This window comes from Vigna radiata, chromosome 2 (assembly GCF_000741045.1).
Source record: "Vigna radiata var. radiata cultivar VC1973A chromosome 2, Vradiata_ver6, whole genome shotgun sequence".
NCBI classification, from domain to species: domain Eukaryota; kingdom Viridiplantae; phylum Streptophyta; class Magnoliopsida; order Fabales; family Fabaceae; genus Vigna; species Vigna radiata.
This window is the reverse complement of record NC_028352.1, coordinates 24880610-24904271: the sequence shown is the minus strand read 5'-3', so window position 1 is coordinate 24904271 and position 23662 is coordinate 24880610. Positions and strand designations below refer to the sequence as shown.

The window sequence follows — 23662 nt, the reverse complement described above, 5'->3', positions numbered from 1 at the left end:
TTCTGAGTGCTGATCTAAACAATCCATAAAGTTTTGGTGCAGCCATTGAAGGGTGTGTTGGAGTCTTCCATGTTGCTACCCCAGTTGACTTTGGACTGAGAAATTTTTGAGATTTTACTGAAATCCTTAAAAATTTCTTAGAAATTCCTATTATATCTTGAAATTTCCATAATACAGCACATATAAATCCTTAATAACAGCGATAAACGTCTCATGAAATTGCAGTTTGAGTTTTTATCTGCAATTTTACTACAGATACCAGATTTATCTTCAAAGAAGCTAATAGATGCAGGATTCTTGTTCAACTATGGAATGGAGAAAATGATAGATGATGCAATTGAGTGCTGCCAAGAAAAGGGTTACCTATAATTACTGGTATTGGCCATGTCTGATAGGAATCAAAACAAGAATTTTAGTAAAACAAAAAAGATGTATCAGTTAAAATTAGAAGTGTACGTAGTAGCTAGTACAAGGTGAAACCATCATCATAGGAAACATGGCAGCCACGTCTACAAGGTGGAGCATTCTCATCATACTCTGCACAACAACTCCATCTTTTCTTCCAATTGACACGCCCAGTGTTTGGTCTGTTATTCTTCTCATTCCATTTATACACAATTACTCCAGATTTTTCACTCCAATCCCCATCAATTCCTTGGTGTGGTGGAGCCAATGAAAATAGACCTTTATCTCCTACAACATTACATAGGTAATAATCATCAGGTAAACCTATGATAATTTTAGGAACACAGCTTAAACACAGTTTCTTAAGAATTAGATATTAATTCTTACAAAATCAGAAATATGAGATTTGATCATATACGATACATCCAACAAACAATAAATCTTTGGATAACAGGTAATTCTAACAGGAGATTAGTATAAAAAAGAACACTAAAGGAATCGGAATGTAAGGTTTTTGTCCTAATTCTTCTGCATAAGAAAAGAAAGTGATTTACATATTGCATATACCATTGGTGTGGCCGTGGAAGGAGCAAGAAAGAGGAGAATTATCTTGATCTGAGTAAAGGGTGTTGCATCTCAAACACTTTTTCTTTGTTTGAGTATGGGATGTGCCTGCTTTATTCTGAGACTGTGAGCAGCACCTGATCTGAAATGATGGCTTGCAAAAAAGTGAGCTTTGACAGAAACTTAGAGCAAAAACAACCATTCAGATTTACCCTTTTGATTATACTTGGCAGATGTAAGAAATGAAGAAGGGAAGTAACCAGCTGAAAAAAGTGTGCTCTTCTTAAGAGTTCAGAAGGATTGTGTTTCTGAGGGCAAAGACTGATGACAGTGTTGGATTGTTGCCATTGCCACTTGCAACAGAAAACGACACATGAGATGCCAAATATCCCAAACTTTATATTACTAAAATATTCTCTCTTTTTATATATAATTTAAAATATCCTCTGTCTCAGACATTAATGATTAGTTTGATGATGTTCAGATAATAGGTAGAACAATATATTTAACAAATTTTATTAGGATAGACTCTAACTTGACTTTGATACCATGTTAACCTATTAAACTAACTTATCAGGTGAAGTTTGTATTTATTTATATACTATAAATTAGGTTTATTCAGTGTAGGATTTCCAACATTCTTTATACTATTTTCTTAAAAATAATATTAGTGTAGATTTTTTTTTTTTCAAAGAGTATTTAAGTAGTGTAAGAGAAAATATAATACCTCCTACTATTTAAAGAAAAAACATTCTAGTGTTCTTCTACAAAACATGTTTTTCTTAATGTAAAAAATATAATTTTCCCACAAAAAGATGTTCATCTTACAAGCATCTTTGAAAACTCCACAACTCTAGCACTTCTATGAAACATATGATGATAAATTTATCAAAATTAAAGCAATAATACTACACACAGATCATATTATGATCCCAAAAGCATAATGTCCAAACATGAACCACTTTTCAGATGGATCATTTTTGTCTCACTTTATGGATAACCATCCTCATACATGACATAAACAAGGTTACATGTTATTCCTTAAGAGATATCCCTTTCTCCTTGCTGCATTGAATTGCATCATCAAGCATCTCCTCAACTCCATACTTGAACACAAATCCAGCATCTATGAGCTTCTTTGTTGATAAATCTGGTATCTTTGTACCTTCCATTTTGCTGAAACAGCTACAACAAATAAACAACTAGCCAAATACTTGTTGCAATGAAATCAAAGAAAAACCAAACACTCAAATCAAAACGAATGTTAAATGTGTTACAGCATGAAGTTTAACAGAAACTTACTCTATTGTCTTTGGCTTAAATTCTGGGTATTTGGCAGAAACAAGTTCAGAGATCCTTTCATAAGTAACCAAACATTTTGAACAAATATACCTCCCTTTTGGATTTTGATTCTCCAGCAGAAATATATGTGCTCTGGCCACATCATCCACATGTACCATAGGTACCTCAAGGAGGGAACCAAATCTATCTTTTTCTCCTGCAAAAGTTTTCTATTATATATTTACATTTTCTTAAAAGATAAAAATGATTTTAATCCCTGAACTTAAATACAAAATTAAAATTCGTTCATATTCAAAACTTTAATACATTTTGATCTTCAAATTTAAAAAATTAATGACTAGTCAACAAATTCAAAGTACTTGAATCGAAAAGATTATATTTATTATTTTTTAAATTTAGAAACCAAATTATATGAAAGTTTAAGAAAGAAACGAGTTTCAATTTCGCATTATTAAAGTTTAGAGACTAAATGCATAGTTAATCATTTTCTTCACTATGAGTTGAACAGCCACAGAAAATAACACTGTTACATAAACAGGAGAATGAAATTGCATCACTAACCAAATGCAAATTTCAATGAAATATGAACCGAGCGAGGAAGCTTTGGAATAATGAAGGATCCAAAAACAAAAGGTGGAATTAGAGTCACAACATCCAAGCCATTTTGTTCTCCAAATTCAAGCACTGCCTTCTCTGTCAATGTCTTTGAAATTGCATAAGACCATCCAAATGGCTTTGAAGCTCTGAGAAGATCCACGTCAGTCCAAGAGCTTTCATCCATCACTTTTTCTTCTTTGCCACTATAAATCACAGCAGCACCACTAGAGGTGTAAACAACTCTCTTCACAGTCTTGCAGTTCAGGCATGCCTTCAAAATGCCAAGTGCACCATCAATGGATCTTTTGGTCACTACTTCTTCTGCTTCTATCAGTCCAAAGTCAGATGGGTTAGCAACATGGAACACTCCAACACACCCTTCAATGGCTGCACTGAAGCTTTCTGGATTGCTCAGATCAGCACTCAGAATTTGTAGCCTTTGAGATGCTCCTGGTAAGCTGGTAAGAAAGCTAACATCTTTCTTCTGTTCTGCTTTGTTTTAAACATCAAAATTGCAGCTTTGGTTTGATGAATCAAATCAAATGAAGAACCTTGTAGAGATTAAGAGTGTTGTTGTTTCTTTTACTCAAATCAACCAAGCATGTTGTTTCTTTGTCAGTTCCAAAAGGAACATGTCAGAAACATACTAAATATCAATTTCAACACAAATCCTTGAAATTAAATGCCAAAAACAAGTAAAAATTTTCCACCATTCAAGCAACATTGTTTATTGTTAAGAAATGAACTTTTAAGTCTAAATGAACCTAACAAAATCAATTTTTGTTATCTTTAATCGATATCGATATGACATCTCCAACATATTTTTTCACGTCAGCTCACTACTAAAATCAACTTTAAATCTAATTCTATGTTACAAAACTAATTTAAAAGACTATATTTATATTCACTTGTATACTATAAAATTGTTTTATGTCCAATCAATCAAATCAACGTAGGATGTCTAACATCTACTATGTAACTCACACCAAAAGATGAATATTCAGTATATACGGTCAAATTAAGTTGAGAAAACAACTAAGAACAATGTAGCATTTGATTTGAAAATCTATAACAAAAAGTTTATGATAGACAGAAGGAGAATGTTGTTGTGATTCTGGAAAAAAATTAGCATGTGAGTAGCTTTTGTATTATTACCTGGATTGTGTCTGACAGTGGTGTTAACAGAGTAACCATGTTGAAGGAGGGTCTTGATAATCCATGAACCGATGAAACCTGTTCCTCCTGTTACACAAACTCTTCCTTTGCTTTCTTCCATTGTCTCAAACCTTCTCTCTTTCTCTCATTACGGCCACAAATTCAGCTTTTGTATGCACTCATAGAAAGTTATAGTTGAAAGTGAAACGTATGGCCTTTAATCCTTCACTATCCATGTTCATTGCAATTGCATGTTGACATGAATTTTCTTACCTTTTATATTCTTGATTTCGGTTTGAGAAAATATTTTATGGACAATACAAATTTCATCTATATGTTCTAAAAATAATAATTAATGTAGTTGATATATATATATATATATATATATATATATATATATATATATATATAAGTTTAAAATTGTTTACAATTTTAAGGTGATATACCAATTATGGTTTGGAGTTTATGAAAATCAGTCTAGTATGCATATTTAGAAATAGATTCAATATATATTTTTTCTTAAACTATTATAAAAAAAATATTTTTTAATTTTAAATTAAGTTTCGTCCCAATCTTTATAAAAATAAGGTAAAACATTTTTTTCAATAAACGTATTACTTGATTTTCATTAAGTTGAGGAACGGAATAAATTGTAATTTATTTTTAGTCTAAAATACATATTTTTACAAGGGTTTGGAGAAAAAAAACATACATATTTAACTTTTTGAAAATTTTAAAATTAAGAATCATTAAAATTGAGTAATTTATTAATTATAACTAAATGACAAAAAAAAATTAACTAAATGTAAAGAGATTTAGTTGTTAAAATGTTTAAGGATATTTAGTAATTCATTATTTAATATTTAATAACTTGAGTTTAACGTTAGTACGCCAAGACAAGTTAACACAGAAAGTGACAAATTTGTTGTTGGACAGAATGTCCCAAAATTATTATGATTAGCACACAAAACGTTAATTTTTATATATTTACTAAGTGAAAGACAACTAAACTTCTTTATTTAATCTAATATTTTCAATTTCATTTTCAGTTTTTTAATTTATCGTAATTTTTAACTAATTGACTGTTTCAAATATATAAAATTAAATTATACTTAAATTGATTATTAATTTACATATACTATTTATTTAAAAGTTTTAAAAACAATTATACCAAATTAGTGATTATATATATATATATATATATATATATATATATATATATATATATATCAAAAAATGTTTTATCTTTACTTTAGGAAGCATTTAGACTATCATGTTATATTAGCGATCAATAATAAATTATTATTTTTTCTATTAAAAATATAACTATTACTTTTTATTTGTTAAATATAATATATCAAATAAAAATTATAATATAAATTGTGAAAAATCCAAAATTTCTTTTCCAAAATGCACATGAAGTTCGTTACCTTCTTTCACGGGTGCAAAAACGCTATTTAACGTCACCCCCTTAAACGTCGGTTAAGAGTAAGCACGACGTATATTGATGACCAGTGACATTTTCGTAAATAAGTTGCCCATATAGACGTCAGTTAGAAGGTGCTCGTTTATAATATTTTAAACGTCGAGGTCCCGCCTAACTAACGTCTATATGTTTGACAGGTGGGTGAAAAGTCATTTCTTTCAGTCACTTTTTGACTCCATTTAGACGTTTGATCCCGCCACTCCGACTTCTAAAGCACTTTAGACGTCTATTATTTTGAGAACAGACGTCTAAACCCTAAATCCATAAATTTAAAAAGTCATTTTTTGACTCTATGTAAACGTCTGATTCCGCCACTCCGACTTCTAAAGCACTTTAGATGTCTGTTATTCTGGGAACCGACGTCTAAACCCTAAATCCAGAAATTTAAAAAGTCACTTTTTGGCTCCATTTAGACGTTTGATCCCGCCACTCTGACTTCTAAAGCACTTTAGACGTCTGTTATTCTAGGAACCGACATCTAAACACTAAATCGAGAAATTTAAAAAGTCACTTTTTGACTCCATTTAGACGACTGATCTCGCCACTCCGACTTCTAAAGCACTTTAGACGTCTGTTGTAAGGGGAACCGACGTCTAAATGTCTGCATTAAAACACTGCGAACGCGAGGCAGTAGTTACGCGCACTCATTGTTCATCATCTTCCTCGCGTTTTCTCTGCACAGGCTACGTTTTTCAGGTTCGTTTTCTCACTTTTGCACCGTTTAAAATTAATTTTACTCTGATTACATTACTCTTTGATGAATTATTTTTCATTTGAACCGATTAAAATGCGTTTTCATTGAGTTTTTCTGCAGTTTTTCTCATGTCCTTAGGCAGCGTTCTTGGACGGCGATTTCTTACGTTTGCACTCCTCCACTTCCCTCCACTACATTATCAAAATCGTCCAATACAAAATAAGAACATACAATCCATTCTCGTCAACTAAAATATAAAGTTGTAAACTCGAATCACCATGACCTAGGAGCGACTCGAGAGGCCTCAAGCGAAGAAAAATCCTATCAAATACGGCGACATTTTAGACGTCTGATCTATAGAGTCCGACGTCTATATAGACGTCTGACCTATAGGGTCCGACGTCTCATTTAACGTCACTCAAATAGACGTCGATTCGGGATCTGACGTTAAAAGCCCAAAATAACCGACATTAAACAGCGTTTTTCCACTAGTGTTTAGAAAACTTTAGCTTCCAATCTCTATTTTTTTTATAACTCACTCAAATTTCAATTTTCTTCAAACAGGTTGTTATTGGAGTAATCGTGAACAACTTTACAAAACCCACCAATTGAAAAATCAAATAAAATAAGTTCCTTTCAACCTTATTTTATAAAGTCCAAATTATAATTTTCATTTTCTTAGTCTTTTTCTTAGTTGCATAGGTTTTCTCTACTTCTACGAACTCTTTGTATGTTGGTTACTCTAGTCATGTCTTCATACCATTAATTTGATCTCCTTGTCAGTGTAGTTAGGTTCTCTCAAAGTTGGAGTCGTAGAAAGATATTGAAGAACTTAAGATTCCTTTGAGGTGAGAGAAACAGCCTTGTTTGAAATTCTGAGTTTTGATTTGCATGAATGAGTTTTGTAAAATGTATATTTAGTTTGTTGGGTTTGAATTTCTTTGGTTAGGGTTAATGCATGTGGGATTTTGGACCTATATTTAGGTGGTTTGAGGCTACTGTCGAGACTACTGTTGGGCGATACCTTTCCATCATTGGGAATTAGCATGTCTAGAGATCAAACCGGAAGACGTTGCATGTGTGGCGTTGAGCGCCACATCTTCACCGTTGGGTACCTTTTGGATAGGTATTCACTGTCTTCACGACTCTCCAACCGTCGAATTGCTTCATATCTAATAATCACCAACAAAAGAATATTCATTTTAGATGGACGCTTACCCCACAACGTAAAACAAGATCAGAGGATAAGAGATGATTAAAAGTGCATGAACAATATTAAACACAATTAGGATGTGATTGTGCCCTAATTAATCCGTGAATAGTGTAAAGCTCATAAGGTAACCTTATAAATAGAAGGAGTGATGAGGCAAAATTTGCATATTCCTTTAATTTGATAATTACCTGTTCGAGAACATGATATAAAACTAATTTTAGGGTTAAAGTGTTTTTTACAGGTATCCATCTTTCTTAGACTAAAGATTGAGCATTGTTTTGATCTATCTAAGATAAACTAATCAATAAGAGAACAACATGAATCCAAAAGACAACCGAAATAGTAGGAGAGTGGTGGTCTTACGAAATAAATCTCATATTGTAATATATAATTTAGGCTTAAATTTTATAATTCAATTTAAAACAACATTAATGATTTTCCATCAATTAACTATATTATATAATATAATTAATTTATGTAAATTATTTAATAATTTAATTTAATATTTAATTGCATAATTTTTTATTTGATTTAATTTAGTATTTAATTTAACATTTAATTTCATAATTTCATATTTGATTTAATTTGATATTTAATTTCATAATTTCATCTTTAATTTAATTTGATTCTTTCTTTTAATTAGTGTACTTTTAAAATATTCTTCAAATTTAATTGGTAATTTTAAATAAATTTATTTTTATTTATGTATTTTCCAATAAGGTAATATTAGACCTTATTATAAACTTTGATATCTTAAGTATATTAACACTTCAAAGTCCATCAATCATTTACCTTTACATAAAATTTATTAAAAATAAAAAAAATAATTAAAAAAAGAATACAAAGTATGAAAAGGACCACATGATAAAAATTACACTTCATGAAACATAGACAAACTTTACCTATTATGAAAAAAATCTAAATAAGTACATGGTAGTAAAACATCAAACCACATTTCTATTAATCAAAACTAAATTAACTAACTTATTAACATAATTTTCTTCAACAAAAAACATGAGAAACTCTTAATTGCATATGCTTATAAAAATGCAAACACGAACATCATCTCCCTCTAAGATTCTAAGAAATCACTTGTTGATCCAAAAAATCATGATAAACTAAAGAAGAATCGCACTCCAACCAAATTCTTTCAAAATTCTCCTTCGAAACATGTCCAAAACATAAAAGATCTTATAAACTTAGCATAAATAGAAGTCTCAACTCTAAAACAAGTTTAAAAACTACTCATATATTTACTTTAACTTCCTCTAAAAATACCTATACATTAAGCTAAATTAGAACAATCTTAACTGCATCGTCAATATTCATCTTGAGTCAACTAGAAGATGAAACACGTCATATTACGTCCATAAATGAAACTAACCTATATTCAAAAATATCAACACCAAAATATAAAAAACAATATTATTCATATGTTTCTTAAATTTATTTTCAACTATACACATTAATTCCTTAATTTGAAAAATAGTATAAAAGGAATCTTGAAATCTATTATCATATTTGATAATCGAAATCATCCAAATGACTATTGTAATGATAATCATATTTATGTATTTTTAATAATATGTTTATTCATGTGATTTTCAATTATGAAACTATTTTGCATTTTTTTTACTTTTAATATTTCTTTAAACTTTTTTCCTATTCTTTTCTTTTTAATGCTTATAAGTGTATTTTCTTTTATAAGATTCTTTAAAGTTGTTATTATTTTGTCTTTTAAGAAAATACAAACTTTAATATTGTTACTTTATAAAATGTGTATTAAAATACGTGATATTTAACTTATTTTTCTTTTACTTTTAAATTTTTATAATTTTTTCTACTTTTTTTCATCTTATAGTTTTCTTTTAAAAACTTATAATTTTTTAATGTCATACAAAACCAAATATATATTTCATTTTAGTAGAATCATAATTGATAAAAAAAATTAATAATTAATGATTTAGGGATAAGAAAGGATCTTTCTATATGAATTAATTATAGATGTTCACTTAAATAATAAAGTAATAAGAACATAATTGGTAATAAAAAATAATAAATCATAATTAATGTAAAGTACAATTTTAATTTAAAGGAACATTTACATCTCATTTATACAACACACAATCATGAAAACTTTTAAATTACAAAATTTAGGAAGCTTTCTAATTTCACAATTTAGAAAGAACTCCAACCCAAAAATTCATAACCTCTAAAAGCCAAAAAAAAACAAAATGTAAAACTCAACCACCTACTATATGCATCGTTACAATAACTCTCATTGTCATTTAATAGAAAATATGGTAAAATGAACATTTTGGAGTGTGGGAGAAACTTATGGTGGTGCAAAAGGAGATTCCTTTTTTGTAATTTTAACTAAAATAGAAAACTTTTATAAAAATATACTCCAATTAATTTTTTCTTAGTTGTCTTAAGACTCCAGAAAAATAATTTTTAACAATTAAATAATTTTTCACAAACTCATTTTCATTAACTTTAAATATTTTTAAAATGTAATTAATCCACTTGCTGTTTATCTCCACTGTTATTGAGTACGCAAACAATGAAGAAAACGAAATTCAGAAGACCAGAAGAACATTTTGTTTTTCAGTTTTCCACTTTCACCCATTACACAGTTTCGTAATTCTGCTTCCTTCTTACGCCAATGGCCGCCATAATTTCGCGAAGACTAAGGTCAACGTTAACCTCCTCGCTCCTAAAACCCTGTCGTTCTTCTTCATCTTCTTCAATCACTTCGTTTTGCCAAAACCCTAATTTCTCAATTTTCAAACCCTCCCAAAATCCACTCTCTCCTTTCATTCCCTTCACGTTTCTCTCATCAAAGCAATTTTCCTCGTCTTCTTCATCTTCAGAATCTGATGAAGCCCGCAAGCCAACCCCAGATCAAGCCCAAGCCCAAGCCCAAAGCCCGTACCCAAGCCAAAACCCAAACTTCAAGCACCAGGAGATCGAAGGCCCCACAGTGGAACGAGACCTCTCCCCGCTCGGGACCGAGACGCGTGTGGTTCTGGAAACCATGATGAGGAGCATGTACAGGCTAAGCCACACGCTCGCTGCATTGGGTCTGGTTCACCTCGCTCTCGGCGCGTGGATCACATACCTGACGAAATCGAACCCCTTAACGGAGGTGTCGGTGCAGAGTCTTGCGGCGTTCGCGTTTCCGTTCTCGGTGGCGTTCATGCTGCGGCGCGCGCTGAAGCCGGTTGTCTTCTTCAGGAAGATGGAGGAGCAAGGGAGGTTGCAGATCCTCACGCTCACGCTCCAAACCGCGAAGCAGTTGGACGCGCTCTTCGCTAGGGCTCGTGTGGTTTCTCTGCTGTGCGTTTTTGGTGTTGCCGTTGGCGTGGGAATTGCAGTGGCTTCCAAATTCACCTGATTTTCTTATTATTCAGAATAAATAAATATATGCTGCCTTTTTTCCTTTTACTTGTGAGGTTGATTTTTTATTTTTATTTTTTGTATCCTTCAATTTTTACAAAATTAATCACATACTTTATCTTTATTTACTTCGTGTAAATTGACTAACAAAACTAATAAAAAATGTCAGGAGAACCGTTTAAATTACTATATATAAATTTAATTCGTGTAAATAACTATGTTATAATCTATATTAAACATATTTGATATATTAAAGTTGATATAAATATTAATTTTGAAATGATTAAAATAAAATAATGAAGAACTTGTTGTTGGCGTGTTCCACGTCTCACTGCATCACATTCGGTGTTCAACTAATTTCTGATTGCAAGAACAACAAACAAACTTCTCTCCTTCGTAATCGTAATCATGTGAGCAATTTTCCGTCTTTTATTTCACTATCCGATTTTCGTTTGTTCACTATCGATTAATCAATTGATATATCTCTACGTGCTGCATTACTTCCAAATTTGTGCACTGAATTTTTCGTCTTCAGTTTTTGTTTTCTCAGCAATTTGACGTCTCTTCCTCACTCACACGGTGGTTCTGATGTGGTTGTGCATGTGCCGTTGAGGTGCTTTTTTTCTTCAGTTGTGAAATTCGCCACTCTCGTTGATTTTCAGCCATGACGGACCTTCATCAATTCAATAACATCACTCTCGGAGGCCGTGGAGGCACCGTAATCCCTCTAACCTTTGTTTTGCTACTCCTCTCCGTGTATGGTGCAAGTTATAATAAAATATTTCCATGAATCTATGACTATCTTTGAATTAGCAAGCCATGTAAAAGAACTTCCCGGAATGTGAGTTTGAGAATGAAACATGTTTGGTAAAAGTTTTGAAAAAGTATTCCCCCGAAACTATGGCTGTGTTTGAATTAGTGAGTCTTACAACAGTGTTCTCAGGAATGCAAATTTTCAATGTTTGGAAGAAGTTATAAAAAATGCTCTCAAGAACATGTGATTATGGTTGAGTCAGTGGTATAGAATGAAATAATGTGGAGCAGAATGGAATGGGATGGATTGGAATGAAACAAAAGCACCATTGCACTGTTTGGATGTTTTAGAATGAAATGGGACGAAGGTTTCATTTTATTGTTTTGAAAAATGGCGGAATTGAATGATTTATAACTTTTTAATTTCCACATTGTCCCTATTCTAAATATGGGTCTGTTTGGATTGGATACAATCTTTGTATAGTATGATGAAATTGATTGAGTTATTTTTGTTCCAAACTTTGTATCTTCTACGGTAAAAATTATTTGATTTTGTATGATGTAATATGTACCATTTATGTAGTATTCGGTTGGATCAGACTGAATCTGCATGGCCTCTACTATGTTGCACTGCATGTTCCGTGTCAAGTTGTTACAATTTGTTGTTTTTTTAATTCAAAGTTCATAGTGATTAGAGTTGAAGAATTGGATTTTTCTAGTGAATTTGTGAATGAGACTGAAATTGGCAGTTGAGATGTATGACACTTCTTCTCATGTTATGGGGTTGCAGAATCCGGGACAGATGAAATTATACTCTGGTGGAATAGTATGGAAGAGACAGGGCGGTGGTAAATTAATTGAAGTTGATAAATCTGATATAGAGGGGGTAACATGGATGAAGGTTCCAAAGACTAACCAACTTGGTGTTCAAATTAAAGATGGGTTGTACTACAAGTTCACTGGATTTCGTGATCAGGTTACTCCTTCTACCCCTCTAGAATGTGCATTTACGTTTGTTGTGCAAAAATGAGTTCATAGCTTTGGTTAGGTTTCCTATATTTTGTTGCTTTTTAACACCTTGGCAGATATAAATACTGAGGAGTAGGACTTCAATTGCTATAAAATGCTCCTTCTTATATCGTAATTTTATACATTTTTGCAGGATGTTGTAAGTTTGACCAATTTTTTCCAGAGCACTTGTGGAATAACAGTGCGCGAGAAGCAGCTTTCTGTTAGCGGACGAAATTGGGGAGAAGTTGATCTGAATGGTTTGCTATATTATATGAACTGACTTATTTGTTGTAATTGATATTCTCCGCATGATTTGTCATATATATCTTAAACATCTCTGTCATCCTTACTGGCTGTAAATTTGGTAATTTAGTGTCTGGGAAAAAAAAGTTAATTTGACATTGTATTGTTTGATATTCAGTAGCACCCATGAAGAAATGGTATGTAAATTCTTTAGCAAAGGATAAAGCTCTCCTATTTTCGGAGAAATTCTGTGATATCATCCAGTTCTTATTTGGAGAGCACTGATTTATCTTGTATAGTGCTGGATGTTTTCCATATATGAAGAAAGGCTGAGAACTTATGTGCTGCCGTGCTACTTTTTTTCTTCCTCAGTCTGCAGTTGCTTATTTTCTTTTTGTTATACTCTAAGGGTGTGTTAACAGTTGTAAAAATTAAATAGTTTCAATAATCATACAGTGTTATAATCTATTGTGGTTAGAAACAGTTTTTTATTTGGGTATATTTGTCGAAAAGTGATTTCAACTTAATTTGTTTATTGCAACAACAAAAAATCAATCTTTACATGAGAAAAACATATTCCTTTGAATCTAAAGGAAAAGACTATTTGAAATAATCACAAGCTACAAAACTTTGGATTCATGGAAGCAACATTTTTTTTCTTTTTGAAAAAAAAGCATTTTGCCACGTTTAGGTGATATCACAAACATCCAGCTAATTTTATAAGCAATTTATTTTTTATAAAAACAACTGAAACTGAAGATAAAAAGCTTCCCCAAACATGCTAGGTGTCAAATATATTTAGGCACCACTACCTCCACTTTGGTAATCATATTAAGTGCAATTTTGAGTGGAAAAAAATTGTTAACATAGGAAAGTTGTTTAGTGTTTTCTTCTGTCATCAAATCGTTTCTCTTTAGGTTGGGCAACTTGTTTGATTATGATAAAACCGACTTGACCATTTCTATAGTTATACTACTCCACTTGTGGAATAGTGGATTTTTATCTTTCTATTTCCATTTCAGGAAATATGTTGGCTTTCATGGTTGGTTCAAAGCAAGCTTTTGAGGTGTCGCTAGCAGATGTCTCTCAAACTCAGCTTCAAGGGAAGAATGATGTGATCTTGGAGTTTCACGTGGATGACACAACTGGAGCTAATGAGGTATATCTACGTTTTCATGCATTTTAACAAATTAATTTTCAATGATTGTGCATTCTCTTTATGGTTTAATCCTGTTTATGTTATCAGAAAGATTCACTGATGGAGATAAGTTTCCATATACCAAGTTCCAACACCCAGTTTGTTGGTGATGAAAAAACTCCTCCTGCTGAAGTGAGTTTCTTTGTGAAAGTAAAACAGATCCAGCGTTATAATAATTTCTAGGTTAAATGACATTTTGTCTTTTCTGCATCAGGTTTTCCGCAGCAGAATAATGTCTATGGCTGATGTTGGCGCTGGAGGTGAAGATGCTGTTGTTACATTTGAGAGTATTGCGATCCTTACACCAAGGTAATGTCTTTAAAGGCATATATACATATATTCAAGTACTTTTGGGCTCGTGGCTTCTCATAGTTGTCTTTTATACTACTTGTATCCTTGTCCTTCCAATTAAGTATTAATAATAAAACTTTGTTCCTTTATGTAGAGGACGATACATTGTTGAGTTACACATGTCATTCTTGCGGCTTCAGGGACAGGCTAATGATTTCAAAATCCAATATAGCAGTGTGGTTCGCCTATTTTTACTTCCTAAGGTTCATTTCCTGATTATGTACTTTTATTGGACTGATATTTGTTTCCATATTAAGTGCAAGTAGAATGTCAATTACATCAGCCAGCCATGTCTTTAAATTGATTCTCTTTTGGACGTGTTAAGTGTAGTGACAAATTCTCATGTTTAATATGTAGTCTAATCAACCACATACCTTTGTCATTATTAGTCTTGACCCCCCTATTCGGAAGGGACAAACTTTGTATCCTCATATTGTGATGCAGGTAATTGCTGCTTCTCAATGGTTCATGGTTTGCTAATTTAAATGATGTGCATTTCACTTGTTTATGAACTTAACATTGTTTTGCTCATTTCTATATAGTTTGAATCCGATTATGTTGTCCAAAGTGAATTGGCGATGAATGAAGATCTTTATAACACAAAGTACAAGGACAAGTTAGAGCTGTCTTACAAGGTATTACTTAAAACTGTTTGTAAGTGACTCATATGTCCATACATAAACCCCTGAGATACTGTTCTTCAAGGACTGCTGGGGAAAATGGAAAAGAACATCTTGCTTTGCATATTTTCAAAGATTGAGTGATGTGAGAAGTTAGTAATTGTTGGGCATGCTATCACATGATGCAGTATCTGACGTGTTTCGTTTTTAATTCGCAACCAGGGGCTTATTCATGAAGTGTTCACTACAATATTACGTGGCTTGTCTGGTGCCAAAGTGACTAAGCCTGGGAAATTTAGGAGTTGTCAGGATGGTTATGCTGTGAAATCATCTCTGAAAGCTGAAGATGGAATTCTGTATCCCCTTGAGAAGAGCTTCTTCTTTCTACCTAAGCCTCCTACTCTTATTCTTCATGAAGAGGTATAGTGGACTGGAAGGTTATCAAACTCGCGAGTTTACGTAAACTCGATTCGTAAATTCAACTCGTAAATTCGTAAGAGTTTACTTCAGATGAAAAATACTATATAAATAATATCTTAATTCAAATAAGTCTACAAAATTATATAACTAAATAAATAAAATTTATAGATATACAGTTCATAAAAAAAATATTGTAAAACATAAATACTTGGATTATTGTCATTAATTTTGATGCATTTCATCAAATATATAATAAAAAAAGACCAAACGACCTTGTGTTTCTTAATTTTTTTCTCCTTTCAAGCTCGTAGAATCGTTTCAAACTCGTGATTCTACACGATCCTACCGATTTCACAATTTATTCTACCAAGTTTACGCAGAAAAGAGTTTACTTCCGAGTTAACTCGGAAGCCATGTTTGAAAACGTAAACTGGTAAGAGTTTAAGAGTTAACTCGAGAGTTTCATAACCATGGTGGACTATGCTTGCAGACCACCTCACCACATATCAATTACTGGTTGATAGCATCTGATATTTAAACAATGAGGTTTTACTTGTTTTTTCCTTTCGTATTAGATTGACTATGTGGAATTTGAGAGGCATGCTGCCGGTGGTTCCAATATGCATTACTTTGACCTTCTTATCAGACTAAAATCTGAACAAGAACATCTCTTCCGTAATATCCAGAGAAATGAGTACCATAATTTGTATGAATTTATTAGGTAAATATTAGCTCATTGCCAAATTTTACGTACAACTGATTGTTAAATAAAGTATCAACAATTGCTTTTCACCTGCACATGCAGTTCAAAGGGCTTGAAAATTATGAACTTAGGAGATGGCCAGCCTACTGCTGGTATAAAGAAGGTTCTGGAGAATGACGACGATGATGCTGTTGATCCACATCTTGAGCGAATAAAAAATGCAGCTGGTGACGATGAAAGTGATGAGGAGGTACAGATATTTTCTTACCTGCATCCTTATCGTTAGTTCGTGTGTAGCATTTAGTAAATTTGTGTTCTAGTTTTAGAAATCAAGGAGGCAACATTTATTTATGTTGACCAACATCTGAGTATCGTTGGGGCATGAAAAAACTTCAGTGAACTCGGAGCTTACATTTCAGTTTTTGCAATTCTTGAGCTTATTTTGCAGCTTATCTTTCGCCTATTCTAATTTTCTATTTCTTGTGTTTTATGTTTTGACTTCTGTTATGTGTATCAGTGTTTGTGTTTGTTTTGTGCTTATGTACATATATATTCAGGCTGGAGGACTCTACTCGAGTTGCTCAACATTGGTCTTTGGGAGCTTTCTGTGGCAGGGTTTTCTAGTCTTGTTTGTATATTTCATTAAACGATTGTAAATGTTTACAGGATTCAGATTTTGTTGCTGACAAGGATGATGAAGGTTCTCCTACTGATGATTCTGGGGGAGACGATTCTGATGCCAGTAAAAGTGGCGAGGAGAAAGAGGCACGTGGTTTTCTTTTTTGCCTTTGTTACCTTTTTTGTAGTACTTCTCAACTCTTAATCTATGGTGTGTCTGATACCTTAATGATGGCAAATTTTCAGAAGCCTGCCAAGAAGGAAATAAAGAAGGACCTGCCTTCTAAGGCATCTACTTCTAAAAAGAAACCAAAAGATGACGAAGATGGAAAAAAGAAAAAACAGAAGAAGAAAAAAGACCCAAATGCACCCAAGAGGGCAATGTCCGGTTTCATGTTCTTTTCTAAATTGGAAAGAGAGGTGTGTTCTGTTCTTAGTCTTCTTATACATGCATGAACCATCAATGAACTTTGAAGCTCAAAATCCCACGTGCATAATCGATTATATGATTTCTTGAACATAATCAGCTATGTCCATGGCATAATCGATTGTCATCGATACATTTTGTCCTCAGAGAGGTAATATGGTCTTCTCAAAAAAATCCAACTCACCTTTCTCCTCCTTTTTCCTTCATTGCCAAGAAAAATCGCAACACTGGAACCTACCAATCTTTCTTCTTAGATCACCACAGCCAAACCCCTTGATCCTCCATTGACATCCCCTCCTAATCCCTTTCAGCTAGAAAATTGAAGTTTTTGGGTTTGGTAAAGAAAAAATGTTCACAATGTTAGAGGTAATAGATAAAGTTGAGATCATCATCCAGCAAAACCTGTAATTGATGCAAGTTAGCTTTAAATAGGTGCGTACTCTTCCAATGTCTATGGAGGGAGTCTGGACTCTTGCACCAAACTAACTTTAGCCAACTATGACCTTTAAGAATTCACTAAATCTACTTGAAACGGTTAACTGCTCAAGCAGGGGTTTATATAAGTTGACTTCTCTTACATAATATTTTGCTGAAATCAGTGTAACTTTTTTGACAGAATCTCAAGAAAACAAACCCTGGAATCTCATTTACGGATGTGGGAAGAGTGCTCGGAGAGAAATGGAAAAAAATGTCAGGTATGCAATGTTGCCAATTGTTACATTTCATGCAGTTCCACCATGTCTAATTCGTAATGTGAACTTTATTATGCTTATTAACTAAACTGTGTATTGTTATACCTACTGAATGCACAGCGGAAGAGAAGGAACCATACGAGGCAAAAGCACGTGAAGATAAACAACGTTACAAGGATGAAATTAGCGACTACAAGAATACCCAACCCATGAATATTGATTCAGCAAATGTAACTGACAGTGCCTAAGGCTGGTTCAATATTTAAAAAAAAAAAATCCTCACTTTATATATGAATGCAATTGTCTTTTGAAACTTACCGTCATAGACAAGCAAGCCAATGTAAGTCATGCTACATGTATTTTTTCCTGGAGATGACATCAACTCGTGAATTTTGTAAACTGATACAATACAAGTAATGTTCTTTGAATTGGCTTCATAACTTGTGAAGGTGACTGGAATTTTCTCAGAATTTTGTGCTTTTGAGGGTTTGCATGGCTTTAGGAAAGACAGGGGAAGGATGACCTTGCTACGTTCACCAGGTTCTTGTGTCTTTCTTTCGTTGTTCTTGAAATGATCATTAATAGAAAATGTTCATGTTACTTAGTAAATGATACGATTGTAGAGAAATGGTTGTAGCAGTAGCAGTATATTATTATACCTTTTTCTTCTTCACCTCGGATCCTACTCAACCAAGCCACCAACATTGAACTAATGGGGTCATGAACACGTTTACAATGCATCAGAAAAAGCCTTTGCTTTTTTCCTCAAAATAAGTCTCTTTTTGTCTTTTTCTTCTTTTGTTTGACATTAGGTAGTTAGATTCAACATATGTGGTTACAATTATTGTAACGTAAAATTAGATGTCTGTATTAAATGCTAAAAGAATATCATTATTTTAATTACAGAGTATTTAATTTTCATAATTCTGCATCTGTGTAATAAAAATTCACTTCAAAATTATAAACTGTTGTAGTTATGAATAACACGACAATATTAATATTATCAGTGTGAACCACAAGATTATTTTAAAACTTATAAAGCACTTCCTATGTGAAATATTAATCATTAAACCGATTATTTAGACATTAAGCATCAAATTTTACATTAAAATACTTTTACCCAAACAAATAACGAAAGAACACTTCTATTTTACATCAATCTCTGAATAAAATACAAATATATTCTATAAATAAAAATTTTCTTAATTTTTTTAACCTCTCGTCTCTGAATAGACCCAAGGGTCAGAGTCTCTCACGTAATGAGAAAAACACGGCACGCTCACATCACTTTCACTAAAATGGGTGACACTGTGACACGTGCCAGAAGCCAGTGGTAAAGTTGAATCGGGCAACAAGCGTGCGAGTCACACGTGTCATTGACAATATTGGACGAAAATGACCTCTGAGAAAACAAGGGTCAGATTTGGCGGCTAGCTTCTTCCTTCTTGTCACGTCCAGCTCACCCTTTTTTACCTTCATTTCCCCATTTTACCCTTTCTTGCAAAGTTAATATTAGTAATAATATACCATAATCTTCTTATACTATGTCATTTTTATCATGACTCTGAAGAAAAATTTAACCTATAAATTGAATCCTTGAAATTATGTTTTTTTTTTCTTTGGAGAGGCACCTTGAATTAAAAAACAAATAATCAACAATACATTTTACAATAATGGAAAATATAAAAATATGCATAGTAGACAAACAAATTTTATAGTTTTGGTGCATGTTTGGCACTAACAACAAGTCCCAAACAAAATCACTTTTTTGAAAGTGTTTTATTCAGCTTTCCTCTTCAGTTTGGTGTTGGGGTGAAGATGTTTGGATTAATCCATCTCCCAAATATGTATGTTACTTCATTAGGCCAAACAAGTCCTTCACCGTTTCCTTTCTCATAGCATCCTAGTTAAAAAAATGAAAACCCAACTTTCTAATTTTTTTCTTCCTTTTATAAAGTAATTATTTTTGAAGAAAATATTTAATTGTATACATAAATTATTTATTTGAAGAAGAAAAAAAAAAAGTAGTGGAGAAGTTGGTAATTGCATCACTGCAGAGACCATGAATGAAAAAAAAAAAAAAAAAAAGTTTCCTTTCCATACGCGTCTCTACGACGTCCATATTCTATCTCTGCTTTCATTACCAACCTCTCGTCTCTTTCTTTTACAAATCCTTTCTCTCTCCCTCTCTTATTCCCATCTCAATAGTCTATCTCTTCTCTCTCTTCATCTTCTTCTTCTATTTTTCGTCCTTCTCACCAAAACGCAGAATCATGGCTCAGAAGGCGGAGAAAAACGACACCGACTTCAAGGTCCCGGAACCAATCACGCCCTGCGCCACCACTACCGCCGCCGCTGCAACTTCGATTTCCGAGCCTTCTAGATTCTTCGACGCCGTCGCTCCGGCTACGTCGTCGCGTTCGCCCAAGCGCTCGCTTCCGCAGGAGGACGCTTCGAGCGCGGACCGGACGGCGGCATCGGAGCCGAAGCGCGCGGTGAACAGGTGCTCGGGATGCCGGCGGCGCGTCGGGCTTACCGGATTTCGTTGTCGGTGCGGTGACCTCTTCTGCGCTGAGCACCGGTACACCGATCGCCACGACTGCTCCTACGACTACAAGGCAGCCGGGAGAGAGGCCATCGCGAGGGAGAATCCCGTCGTGAAGGCCGCGAAGATCGTGAAGGTCTGAAAACCCTAGAATCGGAGAAGAAAAAAAATTTGATCGATCGCTGAGACGAAAAACGAAGCGAAACAAACGACGGCGTTTCGACGCGGTTAGGTTGTTAATTTAATTACTCGCAGCGCGTCTTTTCTCGGGCGCGTGGGTGGGGATCTGGGGAAGTTGTAACCGGAACATGAAATTCTCGGTGATCCTTTTTCTTATTTTTTTTATGTATAATTTTCTTAATTTTTATGTATTTTTCTTAATTTCGGGTTGGGATTTATAAATTGTTGTGATTATTATGTGAATCAGTGAATGCTTTCTGCTTGCTTAAATATATTTTTCTGTAAAGTCTTTCATCATTTTAGGTTAAGCATGAATTTAGTCTTTGAAGTCATCACCTTTTTTTATTTCTAAAATTGTTAGTTTAACAATTTTTATCCAATTTTTTATTTTATTTTATTTATTCCTATTAATTTTTATTAATATTAAATTAGTTTAATAGGTGAATTTAGGAAACAATAAACCTAATTATTGTTTGATTAAAATGGAGAGAAAATATATATTTTAGTTTATTTACTTTTAGCATAGGATTCAGGTGTGGGGGGAAAAGGTAAATTACATTGAAGCTAAGGGTATTATTGTCAAATTGTTGTGAACTTTGAATTTGGAATTTTCGAGTATAGTGATGAGGATTGAAAGTTGGGTGGGCCCACTTGATTAGACATGTGACATTTTTTAATTGTTATGGCGATATATTGCTTAGTGCGTGATATCGTGTCGTGATATATAGCTGCAGCGAGATTTCGCGATTCCTTCTCCCATTGTTCTTGATAGTGACGCTTAACTTTTTGGCTTAGAGCCTATGGGGTTGCGCCACGTGTGAGGTTTTAATTGGTCTTGCGTCTAGTTGATTATTGCGTTGTGATTATTTTATCTAGATAGAAGAATCTCGAGGGAATGTGACGAGATGATCGAACGCCTAGAATTTCGTGATAAAAGTTTTCTTTCCACCTCTTAAAATGTGTATTAAAACATTGTTAATTTCTTTTACTAAAATAGTAAAAATATTAAAATTTGGGTATTTTATTTTAGGTTTAAATAAAACTCTTCTTGTAAAGTTCCGTGTGTAATTTTAACGGTCAAACAATTTATGGTAAATAAGAAAGTGTGTGTAGGTTAAGGGAGGGGTGCGCATGATATGCCTTGCCTTTGTGCGTAAATCATGCGTGATGATGATGCATGTATCTTTTGCATTGGCATGTAATTATAAATGAGCATATATAATAATTTTTTAAATTTATAATATTACTTTGTTAAAAGTTTATAAAATGATAATATATTAAAATATGAAACTTATTAATTACCATATTAACTAAGTCAACGTTATAATTATTACAAATTCTATTTTTTAATCAAACAAACATTCCATATTATTTCAATCATTCAATTCAACCATGAAATATATATATATATATATATATATATATATATATATATATATATCCGTCAAAATGTTTCAATTTAACTCAAGTATAGGTTTCGGTTTTGTTTTTGATGTTTTCTCTCTTAGAAAATTAAACAAAAAGTAAATTCACTTGTAGTTGCATAGAATAAAAAGAATGGACCAAACAAATAGATGTTGATGGATGTTAAGATTCTTCTGCTTTTAACCTTCTCTTGTTGGTGGAACGTGATTTCTTTCATGTTCTTTGCATGTGAACATTTTTTTTCAATTATAATTTGGTTGAACAATGGTTTGTTCGTATGCATGATAATATATATCTAATAATTTAGGGCTACCCTTACATACCGGTTATAGAAACTGAGAATAATAAAAATAAAAACTACGAATAAAGTTTTTTTTCTAAGAGATGTATAGATTTAATGTTTTTAAAGACTTATTTACAGTGTATTGGGTAAGTCTTCTAAAATATAACAAATTTCTTAAAAAATTTCAAGAATCACATAGCAAAGTAAGAAGTCTTTTTTGAAGAATAATGAAACTCATAATACAAAAGGATAAGGAACAAAGAAGAAATGAGACTTGCAGGTTGGTGAGATCTTTCGTGAAGGGCGGAGGATGTCGAAACTTTCGGATGAGAGAATTGACCAAGAGAGATGCAACGTTTTAGTACTACTTATGAAAACCTTGTAACAAAACAAAGCTTAGTCAAAGAAAATATTTTGCAATATCTTATTTGTGTGTGTAGTTTCTCAATTATTGTATTTGCGATAGTAATATACTATCTCACTTCCTTATGATTATAATACCTAAAATTACATTGACTTCACCCATATATTTCATTTCAAAATTCAATCCTAGAAACAATTTTTTCTAGCGACAATCTCATTGCATGTACCAAAAATTAACATGTCATCCACATACAAGAATATAATGGCACAATCACCATTTTCAGATTTAGAATACACACATTTATTAGTATCATTAGGTGAAAAACCATTACATAACAATACATTATCAAGCTTTTCATGTCATTATTTTAGTGTTTGTTTCAACCCATGCAAAAATTTTAAAAGTTTGCATAATATATTCTCTTGACTAGGTTCAACATCAACCCTCCTTTCAAGTTGAGTTCTATAAATTGCCTCATCCAAATCATCATTCAAAAAGACAATTTTAACATCTATTTGGTATATCATTAACTTATGAATAGTTGTTGAGGCTAACAACACTTGAATAGAGGAAATCTTAGTTAGAGGAGAAAGGTATCAAAATAATCTATGATGGGTTTTTTAGTAAAGCCTTTTTCTAGTAATCTTGCCTTGTTTTTCTCTATAGATCCATCAGGGTGATATTTTTACTTAAAGATCCATTTACAACCAATGAGTTTTACTTCTATAGACAAATCTACTAAGGTTCAAGTACTATTTTTCTGAATTGATTCAATTTCAGTTCTAATGGTTTTATCCCACTCAAGAGCACTAGTAGCTTCTACAAAGCTAGTTACATTATTATCAACGAGATAAGTATAAAAATAATTACCAAAGAAAGTTTCCTTCATTTGCTTTTTTACTTCTTCTCAAATCCTAACACAAAGCATCACTATTATTATTATTATTATTATTATTATTATTATTATTATTATTATTATTATTATTATTATTATTATTATTATTATTATTATTA

The 23662-nt window shown here is 32.6% G+C and overlaps 5 protein-coding genes across 7 annotated transcripts; 3 read left to right on the top strand and 2 right to left on the bottom strand.

The window, feature by feature from the left end:
- Positions 1-337: 337 nt before the first annotated feature.
- On the bottom strand, positions 338-1318 carry LOC106755769. The gene is made up of 2 exons (XM_014637983.2): positions 973-1318; positions 338-693 (listed from the first exon to the last, which is right to left on the bottom strand). The coding sequence occupies exons 1-2, from the start codon at positions 1169-1171 to the stop codon at positions 464-466; spliced, it is 429 nt and encodes a 142-aa protein (XP_014493469.1). The 5' UTR covers positions 1172-1318; the 3' UTR covers positions 338-463.
- Positions 1319-1779: 461 nt separating this feature from the next.
- LOC106755617 (vestitone reductase-like) lies at positions 1780-4254 on the bottom strand. The gene is made up of 4 exons (XM_014637804.1): positions 4024-4254; positions 2833-3357; positions 2272-2467; positions 1780-2145 (listed from the first exon to the last, which is right to left on the bottom strand). The coding sequence occupies exons 1-4, from the start codon at positions 4142-4144 to the stop codon at positions 2004-2006; spliced, it is 984 nt and encodes a 327-aa protein (XP_014493290.1). The 5' UTR covers positions 4145-4254; the 3' UTR covers positions 1780-2003.
- A 5791-nt stretch (positions 4255-10045) lies between these two features.
- Positions 10046-10939, top strand: LOC106755794. The gene has a single exon (XM_014638008.2). It carries the CDS (start codon positions 10082-10084, stop codon positions 10811-10813), a length of 732 nt encoding a protein of 243 aa, XP_014493494.1. The 5' UTR covers positions 10046-10081; the 3' UTR covers positions 10814-10939.
- A 204-nt stretch (positions 10940-11143) lies between these two features.
- LOC106755885 (FACT complex subunit SSRP1) lies at positions 11144-18563 on the top strand. 3 transcript variants are annotated; one of them, XR_002667311.1, is made up of 18 exons: positions 11144-11225; positions 11351-11533; positions 12359-12544; positions 12731-12836; positions 13845-13981; positions 14069-14152; positions 14235-14329; positions 14466-14574; positions 14729-14815; positions 14914-15006; positions 15214-15411; positions 15987-16132; positions 16217-16364; positions 16781-16879; positions 16979-17152; positions 17776-17854; positions 17972-18191; positions 18301-18563. XR_002667311.1 is itself a non-coding variant. In XM_014638108.2 (17 exons), exons 2-17 carry the CDS (start codon positions 11480-11482, stop codon positions 18097-18099), a joined length of 1923 nt encoding a protein of 640 aa, XP_014493594.1. In that variant the 5' UTR covers positions 11144-11225; positions 11351-11479; the 3' UTR covers positions 18100-18563. The 3 variants fall into 3 exon arrangements, 2 of the variants coding, with proteins under 2 accessions (XP_014493594.1, XP_022634649.1); XM_014638108.2 differs by having other exon boundaries at positions 17972-18563; XM_022778928.1 differs by lacking the exons at positions 11144-11225; positions 11351-11533; positions 12359-12544; positions 12731-12836 and adding an exon at positions 13472-13739 and having other exon boundaries at positions 17972-18562.
- Positions 18564-19978: 1415 nt separating this feature from the next.
- On the top strand, positions 19979-20848 carry LOC106755622 (zinc finger A20 and AN1 domain-containing stress-associated protein 5). Its single transcript, XM_014637808.2, has one exon. It carries the CDS (start codon positions 20125-20127, stop codon positions 20536-20538), a length of 414 nt encoding a protein of 137 aa, XP_014493294.1. The 5' UTR covers positions 19979-20124; the 3' UTR covers positions 20539-20848.
- Positions 20849-23662: the final 2814 nt, after the last annotated feature.